The sequence below is a fragment of the Ovis canadensis genome, chromosome 12, assembly GCF_042477335.2.
Source record: "Ovis canadensis isolate MfBH-ARS-UI-01 breed Bighorn chromosome 12, ARS-UI_OviCan_v2, whole genome shotgun sequence".
In the NCBI taxonomy this organism is placed as follows: Eukaryota; Metazoa; Chordata; class Mammalia; order Artiodactyla; family Bovidae; genus Ovis; species Ovis canadensis.
This window is the reverse complement of record NC_091256.1, coordinates 83208921-83229914: the sequence shown is the minus strand read 5'-3', so window position 1 is coordinate 83229914 and position 20994 is coordinate 83208921. Positions and strand designations below refer to the sequence as shown.

At 42.2% G+C, this 20994-nt stretch overlaps 1 protein-coding gene across 2 annotated transcripts in view; it reads right to left on the bottom strand.

Moving 5' to 3' along the window:
- The window catches only part of KCNH1 (potassium voltage-gated channel subfamily H member 1), a 418239-nt gene that overhangs the window by 299852 nt on the left and 97393 nt on the right, over nucleotides 1–20994 (bottom strand). The window contains exon 6 of one of the 2 annotated variants that reach the window (XM_069544233.1): nucleotides 18135–18527. In XM_069544233.1, coding sequence (XP_069400334.1) covers nucleotides 18135–18527 — 393 coding nt within the window. Of the gene's footprint in view, nucleotides 1–18053; nucleotides 18528–20994 lie in introns of both variants that reach the window. The other variant, XM_069544232.1, reaches the window with a different exon arrangement.

The window sequence follows — 20994 nt, the reverse complement described above, 5'->3', positions numbered from 1 at the left end:
GAATTGCAGCACACCAGGCCTCCCTGTCCATCACCAACTCCCGGAGTTCACTCAGACTCATGTCCATCGAGTCAGTGATGCCATCCAGCCATCTCATCCTCTGTTGTCCCCTTCTCCTCCTGCTCCCAATCCCTCCCAGCATCACAGTCTTTTCCAATGAGTCAACTCTTCACATCAGGTGGCCAAAGTACTGGAGTTTCAGCTTCAGCATCATTCCTTCCAAAGAAATCCCAGGGCTGATCTCCTTCAGAATGGACTGGTTGGATCTCCTTGCAGTCCAAGGGACTCTCAAGAGTCTTCTCCAACACCACACTTCAAAAGCATCAATTCTTCGGCGCTCAGCTTTCTTCACAGTCCAATTCTTACATCCATACATGACCACAGGAGAAACCATAGCCTTGACCAGACGGACCTTAGTCAGCAAAGTAATGTCTCTGCTTTTGAATATACTATCTAGGTTGGTCATAACTTTTCTTCCAAGGAGTAAGCGTCTTTTAATTTCATGGCTGCAGTCACCATCTGTAGTGATTTTGGAGCCCCCCAAAATAAAGTCTGACACTGTTTCCCCTGTTTCCCCATCTATTTGCCATGAAGTGATGGGACCAGATGCCATGATCTTCGTTTTCTGAATGTTGAGCTTTAAGCCAACTTTTTCACTCTCCTCTTTCACTTTCATCAAGAGACTCTTTAGTTCCTCTTCACTTTCTGCCATAAGGGTGGTGTCATCTGCATATCTGAGGTTATTCATATTTCTCCCGGCAATCTTGATTCCAGCTTGATTCTTCCAGCCCAGCGTTTCTCATGATGTACTTCTCAGAGAAGTTAAATAAGCAGGGTGACAATATACAGCCTTGATGTCCTCCTTTTCCTATTTGGAACCAGTCTGTTGTTCCACGTCCAGTTCTAACTGTTGCTTTCTGACCTGCATACAGATTTCTCAAGAGGCAGGTCAGGTGGTCTGGTATTCCCATCTCTCTCAGAATTTTCCAGTTTATTGTGATCCACACAGTCAAAGGCTTTGGCATAGTCAATAAAGCAGAAATAGATGTTTTTCTGGAACTCTCTTGCTTTTTCGATGATCCAGCGGATGTTGGCAATTTGATCTCTGGTTCCTCTGCCTTTTCTAAAACCAGCTTGAACATCAGGAAGCTCACGGCTCACATATTGCTGAAGCCTGGCTTGGAGAATTTTGAGCATTACTTTACTAGCGTGTGAGATGAGTGCAATTGTTCGGTAGTTTGAGCATTCTTTGGCATTGCCTTTCTTTGTGATTGGAATGAAAACTGACCTTTTCCAGTTGTGGCCACTGTGGCCACTGCTGAGTTTTCCAAATTCTCATTCTATTACTAGGCCCAAATCTACACTATCTCCCACTGTTTCGCAGTATATTGTCCAATGCCTTTGTCAATCATCTCTTCATTAATTATGTCTTATCCACAAGGTCCTCAACATTCCTGAGGATGCTGGTCATCCTCAGGTATATCATTGTAAAAGTACTAGAAGAAGGAGAAGGGGGTAGGAAGAAGGAAAGGGGAAGGAGTGGGAGAAGAATAAAAAGGAAAAGAGAAAGTATCTTAAAAGCAACCACATGAAAAAAGACAGAATTCCTACAATGAAACAAAAATTAGTCCAAGAGCTGAATTCTCAAAAAATAATAGAAGTCAGATGATTAAGAAAGTACATCCAAATAACCAAAAGGAAGTAATTTCCAACCTTGAATTTAATATCCAATGCAAACATCTTTCAAGAATTAAAGCAACATAAAGATATTTTCAGACAAACAAAACTCAGGAGAATTCGTCACCAGCAGACTAAATTAAATATTAAAGGGTATTCTCTGGCTAGAAGGAAAAACTTTTCAGATGTAAACCAGGAGATGGTAGAAGGGATAAGGAACAATGAAAGAGAATATAGATACAAATGAATATTGGCGTCAAAACAATGAAAATACATATAGAACTTATATACACTTGATGATAACAGTTCATAAGTGAAAAATATAGTAAAAGAATTTAAAGTCTTTTAAAATCCTTGCAACATCTATGAAGAGGCATTAAGCATTAATTTATAATAAGTGGAAAAATTATACTGTATTTTCCAGAGTACACATTAAAAGAATAGTAAGAGAAAATAAAAGGTTAATAGAGGGCTGGAATAACACAAAATTATCAATACCAAAAGAAGGCAATAAATGAGATAAAAAAAAAGAAAGAAACAAAGAACAGATGGGACAAAAAAGAGCAAAATAAGATAGGATATATAGACCAAAATATCACGTTAATTAAATACTTCAAATTAAAGGCAAATGTGCCAGACTGTATCAAAAATAAGCTGCTTAGAAGACACATGTCTAAAAATAAAATATAGCAGGGTTTCTATTAAACAAGGGAAAAATACAATATGTAAATATTAAAAACAACTGAAAAAGTTAGTATAGCTCTATTGTGTCTTAAGTCACTTCAGTCATGCCCAACTCAGTGCGACCCTACGGACTGTAAACCACCAGGCCCCTCTGTCCATGGGATTCTCCAGGCAAGAACACATGGATTGCCATGCTCTCCTCCAGGGGATCTTCCTGACCCAAGGATCAAACTCATATCTCTTATGTCTCCTGCACTGGCAGGCAGGTTCTTTACCACTAATGCCACCTAGGAAGACTTCTAGAGTCAATTTTGTAAACCATATTTATTATAAATTTTCTATAGGTTTCAATTTATAAAAGTTATTAGCATACAGTTGATAAATAATATCCTCATATCTTTTAATGCTTGTAGGACATTATAGTTGTGTCTCTTTTCATTTTTGATCCCTGATATTGGTTATATCCTCTCATTTTCATTTCTTTGCTTTCTCTTTTTCTTCCTAATTAGTATTGCCAGGGGTTATTAACTTTATCACTAAGTGTTTTCAAAGAAACAGCTTTGTTTTAGAATTTTGAAAAAATTATATATTTCTGGTGATTGAATTTTAAAATTATGAAATCTATATGTCTTATAATAATTTTCCTTTGAAGTTCTTTTTGTGTAATATTAATAGAGCTATTAATATTAGTAGAGGAATAAAGAAACCTAAAAACAGATATGAGAAATAGAAAGCAAATAGCAAGATGGTAAAATAAAACCAATGATAACAATGGGACTAAAATGGACTAAATATTCCAATTATCTGGCAAATATTGATGGACTAGATTTTCAAAAAATAAAAAGACCCAATTCTTTGCTATTTAGTTACAAAAAATATCCCTTAAAAATAAGGACACAAGAAATTTAAAGGAAAGAGATAGAAAAAGCCATGTCATACAAACACTATCTAAAAGAAAGCTGATGTCTATATGAATACTAGACAAGTTAAAATTAAAAAAAATAAAATAAATGCAATTGTTGTTCGGTCATTCAGTCGTGTCTGGCTCTTTGCAACCCCACAGACTACAGCACTCCAGGCTTCCCTGTCCATCACCATCTCCCAGAAGCGAAGTGAAGTGAAGTTGCTCAGTCGTGTCTGACTCTTTGCGACCCCATGGACTGTAGCCTACCAGGCTCTTCTGTCCATGGGATTTTCCAGGCAATAGTACTGGAGTGGATTGCCATTTTCTTCTCCAGGGGATCTTCCCAACCCAGGGATCGAACCTGGGTCTCCTACATTGTAGACAAACACTTTACCGTCTGAGCCACCAGGGAAGTCCATCACTATCTCCCAGAGCTTGCTCAAACTCATGTCCATTGAGTCAGTGATGCCATCTAACCATCCGGTCCTCTGTCATCCCCTTCTCCTCCTTTTCCAGTGAGTCAGTTATTTGCATCAGGTGGCCAAAGGATTGGAGTTTTAGCTTCAACATCAGTCCTTCCAATGAATATTCAGAACTGATTTCTTTTAGGATTGACTGGTTTGATCTCCTTCCTGTCCAAGGGATTCTCAAGAGTCTTCTCTAACACCACAGATCAAAAGCATCAATTCTTCAGTGCTCAGCTTTCTTAATAGTCCAACTCTCACATCCATACATGACTACTGGAAAAATCATAGCTTTGACGAGATGGACCTTTGTTGGCAAAGTAATGTCTCTGCTTTTGAATACACTATCTAGGTTGGTCATACTTTTCTTCCAAGGAGCAGTTGTCTTTCAATTTCATGGCTGCAGTCACCATCTGCAGTGATTTTGGAGCCCAAAAATTAAAGTCTGTCACTGTTTCCATTGCTTCCCCATCTATTTGCCATGAAGTGATGGGACCAGATGCCATGATTTCAGTTTTCTGAATGTTGAGTTTTAAGCCAACTTTTTCACTCTCCTCTTTCACTTTCATCAAGAGGCTCTTTAGTTCCTCTTTGCTCTCTGCCATAAGGGTGGTGTCATCTGCATATCTGAGGTTATTGATATTTCTCCTGGCAATCTTGATTCCAGCTTGTGCCTTATCCAGCCTGGCATTTCTCATGATGTACTCTGCATATAAGTTAAATGAACAGGGTGACAATATACAGCCTTGACATAGTCCTTTCCCAATTTGGAACCAGTCTGTTGTTCCATGTCCAATTCTAACTGTTGGTTCTTGACCTGCATACAGGTTTCACAGAAGGCAGGTAAGGTGGTCTGGTACTTCCATAAATGTAATAAATATTAAGTAAAATGGGAATATTTCATAACAAAAAGACTCATTCACAAGAAGACGTAACAATCCTACACGTGTATTCATCTAACAACATAGCTCTAAAAATACACAAAGCAAAAATTAACTGAACAGGTGAAATAAACAATTCCACAATCACAGCTGAAGATTTTACAAACCTCACTCAGTATGTGATAGAACAAACAGACAAAATTCAATAATAATATAGACAATTTTTAAAACTATTAATCTACTTGACCTATTTATCATATAGAGAATATAACACTTAACTGCAAAATATACATTTTTTGTAAATTCATATAAAATATTTACCAAAATAGACTAGATATTTAGTCATAAAGCAAGTCTCAATAAAACTCAAGGAATTAAAATCATATAGTATATTTTCTTACCACTAAAGAAATAATCTAGAAATCAATAATGATTAGAAAATTATCAAATGTTTAGAAATTAGGCAACACTTTCAAATAAAAGAAATCACAATAGAAATGAAGTATAAGAAAGTGAAAATCACTCAGTCATGTCCAACTCTTTGTGACCTCATGGAGTATTACAGTCCATGGAATTCTCCAGGCCACAATACTGGAGTGGGGAGCCTTTCCCTTCTCCAGGGTATCTTCCCAATCCAGGGATCGAAAGCAAGTCTCCCACATTGCAGGAGGATTCTTTACCAGCTGAGCCACAAGGGAAGCCCAAGAATACTGGAGTGGGAAGACCATCCCTTCTCCAGGGGATCTTCCAGACCCAGGAATCAAACCAGGGTCTCCTGCATTGCAGGCGGATTCTTTACCAACTGAGCTATCAGGGAAGCCCTAGTAAGTAAGTGAAAGTCACTCAGTCGTATCTGACTCCTTGCAACCCCATGGACTATACAGTTCATGGAATTCTCTAGTCCAGAATACTGGAGTGTGGAGCCTTTCCCTTCTCCAAGGGATCTTCCCAGTCCAGGGATTGAACTGGGGTCTCCCGCATTGCAGGCGGATTCTTTACCAGCTGAGCCACAATGGAAGCCCAGCATACCGAACTGAAATAATAGGATTTTAACATTAAAATTTGGGGGATGTTTTCAAAAAGTCTTTAGAGAATAAAACAGCTTTAAATTCATATATTAAATCTTTGCTCAAATGATCAAAGATTCTATCCCATTACGCTGGGTGGGAAATAGACTAAGTTTTTTTAAAGTGCAAGAAAGAAAAATACAAATAAGAACAAAAATCAATGAAATAGAAAACAGACAATTAGCTAAGTCAAAAGTGGTACCTTTAAAAGATTAATAAAATTGACAAAACCTTACCACAACTGACCAAAATGAACAGAGAGAAGATTCAAATGACCAATGAAGAATAAACAGATATAATTCAAAAAGACACGTGCATCCCTATGCTCACAACAGCAGCATACAGAATAGCCAAAACATGGAAACAACCTAAATGTCTACTGACAGAGCAACGGATGAATAAGGTGTGGCTGCTGCTGCTGCTGCTGCTAAGTCGCTTCAGTTGTGTCCAACTCTGTGCGACCCCATAGACGGCAGCCCACCAGGCTCCCCGTCCCTGGGATTCTCCAGGCAAGAACACTGGAGTGGGTTGCCATTTCCTTCTCCAATGCAGGAAAGTGAAAAGGGAAAGGGAAGTCGCTCAGTTGTGTCCGACTTAGCGACCCCACGGACTGCATCCTACCAGGCTCCTCCGTCCATGGGATTTTCCAGGCAAGAGGACTGGAGTGGGATAGCACTCGGCCATTTGCAGCAACATGGATGCGACTAGAGGTTACTATGCTAAATGAAGTAAATCAGAAAGAGAAAGACTAATACCATATGGTGTCACTTACATGTGGAACCTAGATATGGCACAAATGAATCTATTTATGAGACAGAAACAAGCTCATACACACAACAGACTGGGGTTGCCGACGGAGAGGGGAGTGGCAGGGAAAGGCTGGGAGTGTGGGATTAGCAGATGTCAATTCCCATACATAAGGCAGATAAACAAGGTCCTCCTGCACAGCACGGCAACTATGCTCAGTATCCTGCGATGAACCGTAATGGGAGACATAGATAAAAGAATGTCTGTATGTCCATAATTGAGTCACTCAGCTGTGCAGCATAAATTGGCGCAGCACTCTAAAATCAACTATACGTCAGTAAAAAGAATAATTCATGTTGAGGTTTGACAGAAAGCAAAATTCTGCTAAGCAATTATCCTTCAATTAAAAAGATAAATTAAAATACAAAATTAAAAAAGAATAAATGAAGAAAATCACTTTAGATTTAACAGACATTTAAAAATAATAATTGTATATTATATGTAACTTCTTGCCAATAAATTTGGCACACTAGATGAAAAGGGTAAACCTTCAACAATGTAAAACCGACACAAATGAAAAAAACAACATCTGTATAGTTCTACACTTCCTAAAGGAATTGAAATCATAATTTTAAATCTTCCCACAAAGAAAATTTCAGAGCCAAGCAACTTTATTGATAAATTATTTAAGGAATAAATAATATCAATGTTACATAAATTGTTTCAAAGGGTACACTTCCCTGTGTATCCTTAACAAGGACATCACAAGGAAAAAAAATGAAAGGCCGATATCTCTCATGAACAGAGATGCAAAATGCCTAAATATTAATATTAGAAAATCATATACAAGTATATAAAAGAGTACAACATATCATGACCAATTAGGTGTTACTCCAGGAATGCAGGGTTAATTAACATTCAAAAGTCAATCAACATAACTCATCACATTAACAAAAGAAAGGAGAAAAAAACATTATTTCAATAAATGTATAAAGCAATCTGGTAAAATTAAATACTTCTTAATGATGAAAATTCACATAAAACCAAGATTATGAGAGACCTTTCTTAACCTAAAAAGCAGTACGTATTTGTAAACTAAAATCAATTAAAGTCAACAAAATACTGAAGGTGAAATAGTGAACATATCCCCCCATGGTTAACAATAAGACAAAACTGTCTAACTCGTTTCATTAGAGATCTTACCTAGTACTGATTCCAGAAAAAGAAGTAAAAGGCATAGATTTTGGAAATAAATTCGCAAAGACATCACTGTGTATGTAAAAATACAGAAGAACTTACAAAATATTCAAATTAATAAGCAAAGTTGCCAACTTTGCTGCAAAATCAGTAAACAATTTTAGTATATGTGTTACCAAAGCAAGCATCAAAGTCAGTAAATAAAATAGTTTATATCAGCAACAAACAATTAAAAACAAAAAAGTTTAAATCCTACTGACAACACATGCACTAAAAACATCAGATATCTAGGAATAAGTTTAACAACAGCACTTTAAGAAATGTGTAAGACACTGACGCTGAAAACCACTAGATACTGCTAAGAGAAATTTAAGGAAGACCCAAAGAGGTGACTGGTTGATGGTCCTAAATTAGAAAACACAATATTAAGATTTTCATTCTCTCCAAATTGGTTTTTGGATTCAGTATAATCCCATTCAAAACCCCTACAAGATTTTGGTTTTGCGTTCTTTTTTTGGTGGGGGGAGGCTGTGGAAATTAAAAAGTTAACTCTCAAATTTTAGTGCATGTACAAAGAAACTAGAATTGACAGGGCAGTCTTGAAGAAAAAGAACAAAGACAGTAACTGATTAATAATTACTATTATGCTATCACAATTAACACAGTGTAGTCCTGCTGTAAGAATAGACAAACACGCCAGTGGAACATCACAGAGTCTAAAAATAAACTCGAACACGGACAGCTCAGTGCCATAGTGGAGGTTACAGCTCAACGGCAGCCACATGATGTTAGAACAGGAGCAGTGGAAGTGGAGACCCTTTCCCTCTCATTCTCACCACTGCTGTCTGGGAACACTTTCGAAAATCAAAATCAGATCATGTCACACAACTAATGGAAACCCGGGGTGGCTTCTTTTTGTCTGTGTGACAACACGTAAACTCCTTGGCAAGACCCTGTGTCACTACCTTGCTCCTGCTCTCAACCCTTCCCCAGGGCTGACTCTCTGCTTTGGAGGTAATGAACGCCTTGCTAGTCCCTGACAGCTCACCCCTCTGCTCCTGATTGCTGCTCTTACAAGACTCTCCTCCTTACTCCTCACCAGACTAACCCCGGTCATCTCCTCCAGGAAGCCTTTCAGCTTCTCTCAACAGGTTACATGCTCCTCAACAGCAAGAAATAACACCCTGAGCTGACCCTTCTCACATCCTCTGCTGGCGTTTATCATTCATGGTCCCCACTAGACTGGGAGCAAACTGAAGAGTTGTATCCCCATCCCCTACCACCTCAGCCAGTAAGTTTTCTTTAAAGAAAGATCACCCTAAACAGGGCTTTAAAAACACCCTCAACAGGGGCTTCCCTGATAGCTCAGCTGGTAAAGAATCTGCCTGCAATGCAGGAGACCCTGGTTCAATTCCTGGGTCGAGAAGATCCCCTGGAGAAGGGAACGGCTACCCACTCAGTATTCCTGGGTTATCAGATCTACTGTTCTTGTATCACAATGCTTGTGTTCAAATAACCTTTATTGGGCTTCCCTGGTGGCTCAGACAGAAAAGAATCCACCTGTAGTGCAGCAGACCCAAGTTCGATCCCTGGGTTGGGAAGATCTCCTAGAGAAGGGCATGGCAACCCACTCCAGTATTCTTGCCTGGAAAATCTCCATGGATGGAAGAGCCCAGCGGGCAACAGTCCATGGGGTCACAAAGAGTCAGATACAACTGAGTGACTAAGCGCAGGACAGGACCCTAAACAAGATTCGAAGAAATGTTGGTAGAGAATTAAAAGTAGAACTGGGGTTGGCCAAAAAAGAGACTAGGGGGGGAAGAAAAAGGACAATGTGTGAGCAGAGGTGAGCCAGGCACATCTCTCGAGTCTGTTTTGCTCCAATGTACAATGCTCTCAGAGCATCACTAAGTTGCGTGTCCGATTCTTTTGCAGTCCCACAGATTGCGGCCCGCCAGGCTCCTCTGTCCATGGGACTTTTTAGGCAAGAATAATGGAGTGAGTTGCCATTTCCTCCTCCAGGGATCTTCCTGACCCAGGCAGCAAAACCACATCTCCTGTGTCTCCTGCTTTGAGAAGGCAGATTCTTTACCACTTGAGCCACCTGGGAAGCCCATTAGACTTAATAGCTTGAGTTAAACATTTTCAGTTTGTATCCAAGAGACAGCATAGGCTGCTGAGATGGGCTGGTCTGCATGCCAGTGTCTCAGCTCTTCCACACTCTCCATGTTCCAGGGATCCACAGGAGGAGGAAAGCCCAGGAGCAGACCTGTGCTGCTGCTGCTGCTGCTGCTAAGTCGCTTCAGTCATGTCCGACTCTGTGCGACCCCAGAGAGTGCAGCCCAACAGACTCCCCCGTCCCTGGGATTCTCCAGGCAAGAATACTGGAGTGGGGTGCCATTGCCTTCTCCTGGCCTGTGCTGATCAGGCCTAAATAAGCAGTGCTATCAATAATGGAGTTTTTTAATGGCTATTTTGTTGTTGTTGTGAAATACATAAATTATAGTACATCCATACAATGGAATACTATTCAGAAATAAAAAGAAATAAGCTATCTGATAGTCCCCAAAATACATGGAGGAAACTTAAGGGCTTATTTCTAAGTGAAAGAAGCCCATCTGAGAAGGCTATGTATTATATGACCCCAACATTATGACATTCTGGAAAGGGTAAAATGATATACAGTAAAAAGCAGTTACCATGAGTTAGGGGGAAGGATGGGATGAATAGGTGGAGCACAGAGATGTTTAGGGCAGTGAACCTGTTCTGTACGATACACAATGGTGGACATATGTCATTAGCCATCTGTCAAAACCCAGAAAATGTATACTGCAAAGAGTGATCCCTAATGGAAACTATGGACTTCAGCTGATAATGATGCTTCATATTGGCCATAACAGGGCTTCCCCGATGGCAGATAAAGAATCTGCCTGCAATGCAGGAGACACAGGAAATGCAGGTTTGATCCCTGGGTCGGGAAGATCCCCTGGAGTAAGAAGCGGCAACCTATTCCAGTATTCTTGCCTGGAGAACCCCATGGACAGAGGAGCCTGGTGGGCTACAATCCATAGGGTCGCAAAGAGTCAGGCACGACTGAGTGGCTGAGCACACTGGCCGTAACAAGTGTACTACATGCATGCAAGGTGTTAATAACGGGGAATCTGCCAGTGGTGAAGGTCATCTTTCTATTTCTATAAACCTAAACTGCTCTGAAAATTAGTCTATTAATAAAAAATAATTGCTATGATAAACCACAGGAAAATACATAAAGAAATCATAGTACATCCACACAATGTATTGCTGAAAGTCTAGGATAGAAAACTCTCAGTCATTTCATGACATTCAGCCAACAGCCTCCTCTGAGATTTCAGCTGGAAAAGAGGTGTCACCTGTATGGGAATTGAACCAGTGTCCATCCACCTAAATAGAAACCACAGGTAAGCCCTGAAAACTACAAATCAACGGGATGATCTGTGTACATAGATCCAATTTGATTTCAGCTTCAGTGATAAGGAAATCACAGAAAAGCTAGGAATAGTGATCCTAGAAGGACCTTGGCCCATCTGCCAAGAAGAGAGGAGGAGGACAGGCAACCAGCCCTTTAGATTTACTTCTAACCCCATGCTCACTGTCCAGCCCTATGCGTATGCACTAGGGACCTCAGTTTAGGGTCACCCAGGCTGACCACTCAAACCTCTTACCCCTTGGAGGTGGGGTGGGGGGCAGGCAGAAGGGGCCAAGTTGGGAACAATTCACAGAAGGACTTGAGGAATATCACACACTGCTTGGCTCATTCTGTCTCCAGATCTCTGATGAGGCGGCATGACTTGCAGGGAAAAGCACAGACCTAGGAGTTATGAGACCAGAGTCCAGTTTTACTCTCTGGACAACCTGGCCCTTTCCCCTCATCTGCAAAGCAGGGATAATCTTTCCTAGAGCCACAGAAGGTTTAAGCTGAAATAGACCCATCTTACATGTGAGGTAAGCAAAGTCCAAGGAGACGAAAAGACTTCTATAGGTTTGCACGGCTGGAAGCCAACAAGTCATCTTCCCCTCAGTTAAGTGCAGTTTCTTTACCACCACAGAGGTGAAACAAAGGCCCTCTGCACAACAAAGAATACGGTCAATAATATTATAAAAACTTTGTATGAGGACAGGTGGTTACTAGATTTAGCGCAGTGAACATTTTATGATGCTTGCAAATGTCTAACTACTAGGGACTACACCTGAAACTAACATAATATGGCAGGTCAACTACATTTCAATAATAAAAAAGACAATCCGCTTGAAAGTGTTTGGGAAAGGTAGATGCTCTAGATGGAGGGAAGTCGCTATCAGTGCTGTTATCTTTCCATCAGCATGCCCCGGTCCTCCTCTGCTCTGGGTGAACGTCTCCCATGTGCTTTTGGCAACTGTCAGCTGTGACCGGCCCTAGCTGGTGGTGCTGCAGTCTGAGGTTGCAGGGCCAGGGACAGAGGAAGCTCTTGGCCCCAGGCCTCAGGGCACCAGAATTGTGACCCAGGTGGGGGCACAATTGGCTCATCCCCTGTTTGCACTTCTGTACTCCACTGGATAAAATTAGGATTCCTTATGTTTTGTGAATAATAATTCTATCTTTAACCCATGACACACACCAGGGCAATAATCCACTAAGTCAAGGGTCCCCAACCCCCAGGCCACGGACCAGGTAGCAGTCAGTGGCCAGTGAGGAACCTGGCCACACAGCAGGCGGTGAACAGCGGTGGGCCAGCCAGCGAAGCTTCGCCTGTCTTTACAGCCACTCCCCATCACTCGCGTTACCCGCCGAGCCCCATCTCCTGTCAGATCAGCAGCGGCGTTAGACTCTCGTAGAAGCATGAGCCCTACTGTGACCTGTGCATGAGAGGGATGTAGACTGCTCACTCCTTATGAGGATCATCCCCAAACCAGCCCCCCTGCCCTGCAACACTGGTCCATGGGAAAAGCGTCTTCCAGAAAACCAGTCCCTGGGGCCCAAAAGGTCGGGGCCCACTGCACTAAGTGCTTGAAAGAGACCCCCTGGGCTTTTGCTCTAGCACACCCATTCCGAGCTTCCACTTACTCCGTTTCCAGACCTTCTGTCCTCTCACCAGTTTAACTAATGCGCAAACATATTCCCAAACGGCCTCCAAAACGGATGATTACCAACAGACTGGAGAATGACGCAAACACAGGCCATCTACATAAGTGAACCAAGCTGGGGCAAAATGGATTGCCTGTGTGGCCTAAATCATGAGGTGGGCTCCATCCAAACAGGGCTGAATTCACAATTGCTGGCTTTTTAACCTAATTTCCTGAGCCAAGATTGGGAAGGTCCAATCCTTTCACTTTAAGAGCCCTCTCCCCAGTACCCACGCCTATACCCTAACCCCTACACACACAGATAGCAAAGGCCCCACTGCCCATCTGCCACTTCCCTGGTGGTCTCCACTGCAACACAATTCCATTGGCATAACTAAAAGGATACCAGAGAGAGGTCTGCTCCATTACTGTTTATGCGAAATGAATCAATAATTCCCTATTTCTCCCCATTCTCTAGTCTTAGATGAGCAACCCCATGGCAGAGCCTGGGAAAGAAGACAATGTATGGTGAATTAATCAGAACTCTTCTAATGAAGCAATTTTTCCCACCTAACCCAGGTTCCAGTTGAGCTATTTCAAATCCTGAAAGATGATGCTGTGAAAGTGCTGCACTCAATTATGCCAGCAAATTTGGGAAACTCAGCAGTGGCCACAGGACTGGAAAAGGTCAGTTTTCATTCCAACCCCAAAGAAAGGCAATGCCAAAGAATGCTCAAACTACCGAACAATTGCACTCATCTCACACGCTAGTAAAGTAATGCTCAAAATTCTCCAAGCCAGGCTTCTGCAATACGTGAACCGTGAACTTCCTGATGTTCAAGCTGGTTTTAGAAAAGGCAGAGGAACCAGAGATCAAATTGCCAACATCTGCTGGATCATCGAAAAAGCAAAAGAGTTCCAGAAAAACATCTATTTCTGCTTTATTGACTATGCCAAAGCCTTTGACTGTGTGGATCACAATAAACTGTGGAAAATTCTGAAAGAGATGGGAATACCAGACCACCTGACCTGCCTCTTAAGAAACCTATATGCAGGTCAGGAAGCAACAGTTAGAACTGGACATGGAGCAACAGACTGGTTCCAAATAGGAAAAGGAGTACATCAAGGCTGTATATTGTCACCCTGCTTATTTAACTTCTCTGAGAAGTACATCATGAGAAACGCTGGGCTGGAAGAATCACAAGCTGGAATCAAGATTGCCGGGAGAAATATCAATAACCTCAGATATGCAGATGACACCACCCTTATGGCAGAAAGTGAAGAGGAACTAAAAAGCCTCTTGATGAAAGTGAAAGAGGAGGGTGAAAAAGTTGGCTTAAAGCTCAACATTCAGAAAACAAAGATCATGGTATCCGGTCCCTGCACTTCATGGGAAATAGATGGGGAAACAGTGGAAACAGTGTCAGACTTTACTTTTTTGGGCTCCAAAATCACTGCAGATGATGACTGCAGCCATGAAATTAAAAGATGCTTACTCCTTGGAGGGAAAGTTATGACCCAGCTAGATAGCATATTGAAAAGCAGAGATATTACTTTGCCAACAAAGAGCCGTCTAGTCAAGGCTATGGTTTTTCCAGTGATCATCTATGGTTGTTGAGAGTTGGACTGTGAAGAAAGCTGAGCGCTGAAGAATTAATGCTTTTGAACTGTGGTGTTGGAGAAGACTCTTGAGAGTCCCTTGGACTGCAAGGAGATCCAACCAGTCCATTCTAAAGGAGATCAGTCCTGGGTGTTCATTGGCAGGACTGATGCTGAAGCTGAAACGCCAATACTTTAGCCACCTGATGTGAAGAGTTGACTCATTGGAAAAGACCCTGATGCTGGGAGAAGGGGACGACAGATGAGATGGCTGGATGGCATCACTAACTTGATGGACATGAGTTTGAGTGAACTCCAGGAGTTGGTGATGGACAGGGAGGCCTGGCATGCTGTGATTCATGGGGACACAAAGAGTTGGACACGACTGAGCAACTGAACTGAACTGAACCCAGGTTCAACAGGTGGGGTGCCCTTCATGGCCTCTCCAATCCACTCTAAGCACCAGCAGCCCTTCATGCCCACTGATTTAATGGTGCCTTTTAACACAAAAGTCTGTGCCTGGAAAACGGTGCTATCCCTTGGTGAGCATCTTAAACTGCCCATCTCATCACCAACCCACCTGCCTCAGAGAAACTGCCTCTTCCCATTTCTTGGTACCTAATACCCAGCCTCCCCATCACAACAACCAAGCCAAGGTTGAACCACACACATCAGGAACTTCTTGGTCAGTTCTGACTCAATAGTATCCTTCTGTGTTTTCTCCCTATTTTACCAAAACTGTTATGGAACAGACCCAGAGAATATGACTCATTCAAGATGGTGCAGCAAATCATATGGTCACAGTAATACTGAGTCCCCTTGTGATTCTTCTCTGTTCTGTTTGTGAGTTAAGAAGGTTAAACCATATGACAGTTCTATTGGGCTCTGACCTCCAGTCGGTCTACTTATCATGAAAAGAAAGGGATGTTGCTCAGTCGTGTCCAACTCTCTGCGACCCCATGGACCGTAGCCTACCAGGCTCCTCCATCCATACAGTTTTCCAGGCAAGAGTACTGGAGTAGGTTGCCATTTCCTTCTCCAGGGGATCTTCCCAACCCAGGGATCAAACCCGGGTCTCCCACATTGCAGGCAGACATTTTACCATCTGAGTAACCTGCTAAATATTCCCTTCCCATCCTACCTTCCTCCAACTTCCACCAAAGTTAGGAAGTCAGGGTGCTGAGTCTCTCATTTTTACAGTCAGTCTGGAGGTGAGACTAACACCAGGGATTCTGAACTCACCAGGTTTTGCAACTGACAGGGAACTCAGATCCACAGCCCAAATGCGATGTGTTCAGGCAGGTGAGGTGGTATCATCCCCTAGCTGCAGCTAGCAAAACTGGGATCCAGAAAGGCTATATGACGTGCACAAGGTTCTCAGCTGTCCTTATAGGTGAGACCAAGAGGACCAGCAGCCAAATCTTCAGTATTCTTGTGTTTCCCCAACTCTACCACAACTATTACAGAAAGGTTTTATTTCAGGTGTCAGCCAAAGCTCTGAAAGGAGTTATCAAATATAAAGTCAAGTCTTTACAGAAGCAAATCATAACTATAACCTCTTAATGTTCATATTATTATCCATGATCAAGACACAGTTGTAAGAACTTTAATGCTAAGACCCTTTGCCAACTATTAATAGAAAGCTATAGAGAAATTACAGCTTCCCAGGTGGCTCATTGGTAAAGAATTCACCTGCCAATGCAGGAGCCACAAGAGATATGGGTGTGATCCCTGGGTCAGGAAGATCCCCTGGAGTAGGAAATTGCAACCAACTCCAGTATTCTTGCCTAGAAGATCACATGAAGAGAGGAGCCTGAAGGGCTACAGTCCATGGGGTTGCAAAGAGTTGGACAGGACTGAGGGACTGGTCACAGAGAAATTATAATTTCCCTATCTACAATAGATTTCACAAATCTGGACACCAGTAACCATGTCAAGGGTACTCACAATTAATGGCAAAGGAATTCTAACCCAACATACACAGTGCATAGGAAGAAGCTCTATGCTCTGCTAACCTACAAGGTAATCTTGACACATTTACATATGTGTTTACAGCTCTGCCAGTGTTTAGTAAGAAACCACAGAAGCCAAAGAACTGTTCTATTTATCTGCAAAATTTCAATGCCATTGCTGTAAATAGCAAATGGCTTATTTTTAAAACTCAACCAGTATTTTTAGAGTTAAAACTCATTTCCCATATGTGCATAAGAAGCTCTTTCAGGCTGAAATAATCAGTTAAATTATCTAAGCCAAAATGATCATATTTTCCTCGCTAACTAACATAAAATTTGCTAGAAATGTACTCACAGAGAAAAATAGCACTCCCAACATGTACTAAAATTCACATTTAAGAATCCCAACATTCACTTTAGGGATGATTTCACTCTTCTAAATGTCTCGACTCATTTAATCCCCCTACAAAATCCACACAAGCCACCCGAAGCATTATTTCTCAGGATTTTAAAGTCTATTAAAACACGCCACACAGATGAAAACAGGGACTGTTCTGAGTCTGGAGCATCTGAACACCAGTTCCCCTTCGCTGGAGAGCAAACAGTAGGAAGTTGGATTCTCAGCCAGGGGCTGGAATCCTCGCCCACTGCTGGTACTGATGTGAAGGTGAGAGGCACCATTATGCCACCAGCAAGACGTGGGGTCACTGGCAGTCCCTGTTATCCTGGCAGGGAACTGGCTGTCCCTTCCCACTATGTCAAGGCTGAGTCCTACTCGCCCTTTAGCCCTGAGAGCGAATCTTGCCTCACTTCAGCCTCCCGACGACTTCCTGATGACCCACCCAGACAGCAGCACAGCCGCACTGAGGCCTCGGGGACCCTCCGCAACCCAAGGCAGCGAGGGCCACTGCTACCCGAGGCTGAAGACCTACTTACCAGGTGTACTGAACACTCAAACTAGATAAGAATCTGACATTTTCCTTTGCCGTGATATGACACCCTTGCTTTTTTCAAAGGAGAAAATCACTTTAACCAGCCGAGTGGCCCCTTCCTGCTGCAACAGGTCCCAGCACCCATTCACTGACTCTTTAAGCATGTCCTGATTTTAGCCTGTTTCAGAGCATTTATCTTCTTTTAATTCTTCCCATAACAACCCAAAGCAGTGTAGTCCAGTAACACTTTCCTCTTGCCTGACTTAACCACAAGAGTCAGACTTAACCACAGCCTGACTACCTCAGCAAATTTAGGCAAGGGACAGCATGGACAAGTGAATGCCATTGGTCACCTGCAAAATTCATTTTAGCGAAGAATCAACTCATTGTTTCCTGACACTTACCAGAGAAAAAGGAAAAATAAAGGCAAGCAACCTTAGGGGAGAGTAGCATCCCTGATTTCAAGAGTTAATCAGTTTTGAAACAGCCAAAGGTCAGCAGCAGAAAATGGAAAAGTCCCCACAGTGAGAATAATCAGTAGCTAGGCATTCAGCAATTGCATACCAAGTATAAGATTCACCAGTGCAGTGGCAATGCATGCCTGCTTCTGCAGCCCCACCTCCCAAGCCAGCAGCTTGCACTCCACATGAGGAAGAGAGAAGCCTCTGGTCTCCTCCACACCCATCCATTGACATGCAGGGTTCTCCGCACCTCCAAAGGACAAGAGCAGCAGGCAAGGATGCTGACCAGGCATCATGCTCCCTCTGTTTCAGACACCAGTCGTACTAATTCCCACCCATTCAAGTACTCTTCTGTTGAGCATCCACAATTAAAGACATGACAACAAGGTCTGAGATTTGAGGGATGTACCTGACTCTCTCTCCCCTCCAGGGGTGGTGGAATCTGATCAGCAAAACCAATCTTCCCTGGATCACCCATAAAGGCACTAACCTCATCCACGTTCTCAAAAGCGTTGATGACGTCATAGGGCAAACAGGACAGAAGATCAATCACAAACCACGTCTTCAGGTAGTTCATGCGAATGAGTTTGGGGTCAGAAATCACCTCCCCAGCGGGTCCAACAAAAGTGGTATGAAAATTCAGCACAATGTCCACCAAAAAAATGACATCCACGATGCTATCCACAACCAGCCAGGCCACGTTGTTCTGCCTGGTTTTAAAGGAGACATTGTAAGGAACCAGGATGGCTGTGTAGAAGGTTAAGATCAGGATGATCCAATCCCACGTGGTCTTAAAAACACAGTAATGTAAGATGATGTGCGGGGGAGTCTTTGGCGCCTCCTGCTTGTACTGGGGAAGGATGTCTGAGCCCAGCTGTAGAACCTGTGAGGAAAAATACAGCCAAGAGAGAACCAGGTGAGGATTTCATTGCAAGCATCAAACCAGTCAGCCTCTGTCACGGACAAACACTCATGACATTCCAGATGGATCAGGAAGTACAAAAACAGGAACTGGAGGACTATGGGAGAATAGAGTGAGCACTGTAATATAAGTGATCATAATGAAACAATAAGTATACCAAGTAGCTCACAGACATTGATTACCTCACAATTCTAAATATAACCTTGTTTGATTAGCCAGTTATTATTCCATGTCACAGGAGAGAGACTGGGGCACAAGAGAATTAAGCAACATTACTCAACAAATATTGATTACTTTGGGACCAGCATTGTTCTAGACACTGGGCAAATAGCAATGAAGGAAACAGCATGATTCTTATTCTCGGAGAGGTTAGTCTAGTAGACAAATCAAGACGATACCAAATTGTAAGAAGAGATAAATAGAGTGGATATATGTTTACATATAACTGAATCACTTTGCTGTACAGAAGAAATTAACACAACATTGTAAATCAACTATACACCAATAAAAATTAATTTTAAAAAAAAGTAAATGCAGACAACAACAGTACCTACCTCATAGGGTTGCTGCAATGATTAAATATGTTAATATATGCATAGAGCTTAAAATTGCTGCTGTTATTTTTGTTTAATTGCTAACTTGTGTCCGACTCTTTTGCAACCCCTGGTGGGTCTGTAGCCCACCAGGCTCCTCTGTCCATGGGATTCTCCAGGCAAGAATACTGAATTGAGTTGCCATTTCCTTCTCCAGGGGATATTTCTGACTCAGGGATTGAATGCTCGTCTCCTGCATTACAGGTGGATTCTATACCACTGAGCCAATAGGGAAACCCACAGAGCTTAAAATAGTGGCTAATAAAGAGTAAGTGTTTTAAATAATGATGATAACAATAACTTCATTACAGGTTGCTGTCAAGTATAAATTAGACAACATACATAAAAGTACCTAGAAAATAAATCTGAGTACTTGTAAAAAAAAATAATTTAAATTATTAAATTTCACTATTGACAAATTTTAATCAAATGATTGTGACTGTATTCTAATAAAACTATGTACAGTGAAATTTTACTTTCAAAAAATAAGAGGCTGGGGGACACACAGTGTTTTGATAGAATGTGACTTGAGAAGTAGAGCAAAGAGAGTGTTTGGACTGAAACCTGAATAAAAGCAAGACACCAGTCATTCAAACTTTGGATGAAAAGTATCCAAGATAGAGAAGATAACCAGTGTAATGGCCTCAGGGTAGGACAAGTGAGATAGTTTTGGGAAAGGAAGAAAGTCTGGTATGACTAACGCATACTAAACGAGGGGGAAAGGGGTGCTAGACAACTCGACGGGAAAGCAGAAACCAGACCACGCAGGCCCTAGTGGGCCATGCGGAGGTGTTGGATTTTATTCTCAGTATGTCTCAGTGTAACTGGAGGGTCCTGAGTAAGAAAGTAATAATCAGATGCATGTTTATGAAAGAATAAATTGAGGCAGAGGATTAGAGGGAAGAACAGAATCAGAGAACTCACTATTATAGTCTGGGGAAACGATAGGGTGATGGAGAAAAGTAATCCAATTTTTGATATATTTTTGAATTAAAACCAACTGGACTTGCTATTGGCTGGAAAGTAAAGGGAGAAGGGGTACTCATTACTTTATTCCCAAAACACAGCACAGTGACTGGTCCACAGTAGGCAGTACAGGATGATTTCTAAGTGAATGACTGAGCTTCAAGGTCATACAGCTAGCAAAAGATGGGACTAGGATCCCAAATAAGATCTAGCTGGATTAAAAACATGTGCTGCTCCACAGCAAGATTATATTTCCCTAAATAACAGGCTTTTAAGGAATCAGATTCAGTAAACAATGAAATATAAAGAAGCCTGGTTCCAAGAAAGTATTGAGCATGGTTCTCACCCTCAATAATCAAAGGCAAGAAGCTCTGCTTTTAGAAGCCAGGCCAAGTTGCAGTTACATACACGTCCCCCAGCTGCTCCTCTGTGGCACTTAGGTGGTTCTTAGAAACATCTAGGTGAAACTTCCCCTTGTGTCATGGGAACGTCTTTGTACCTCTAGAGAATAAAGATCCCTTGTGCTGTGCTGTGCTTAGTCACTCAGTCGTGTCTGACTCTGTGACCCCATGGACTGTAGCCCACCAGGCTCCTCTGTCCATGGGGATTCTCCAAGCAAGAATACTGGAGTGGATTGCTATGTCCTCCTCCAGGGGATCTTCCCAGCCTAGGGATCGAACCCAGGTCTTCCACATTTCAGGCACCATCTGAGCCACCAAGGAAGCCCAGGAATACTGGAGTGGGTAGCCTATCCCTTCTCCAGGGGATCTTCCCGACCTAGGAATCCTGACCTACTGCAGGTGGATTCTTCACCAGCTGAGCTACCAGGGAAGCTCAAAAGATCCCTTAATGAATGTGAAATAATCTGA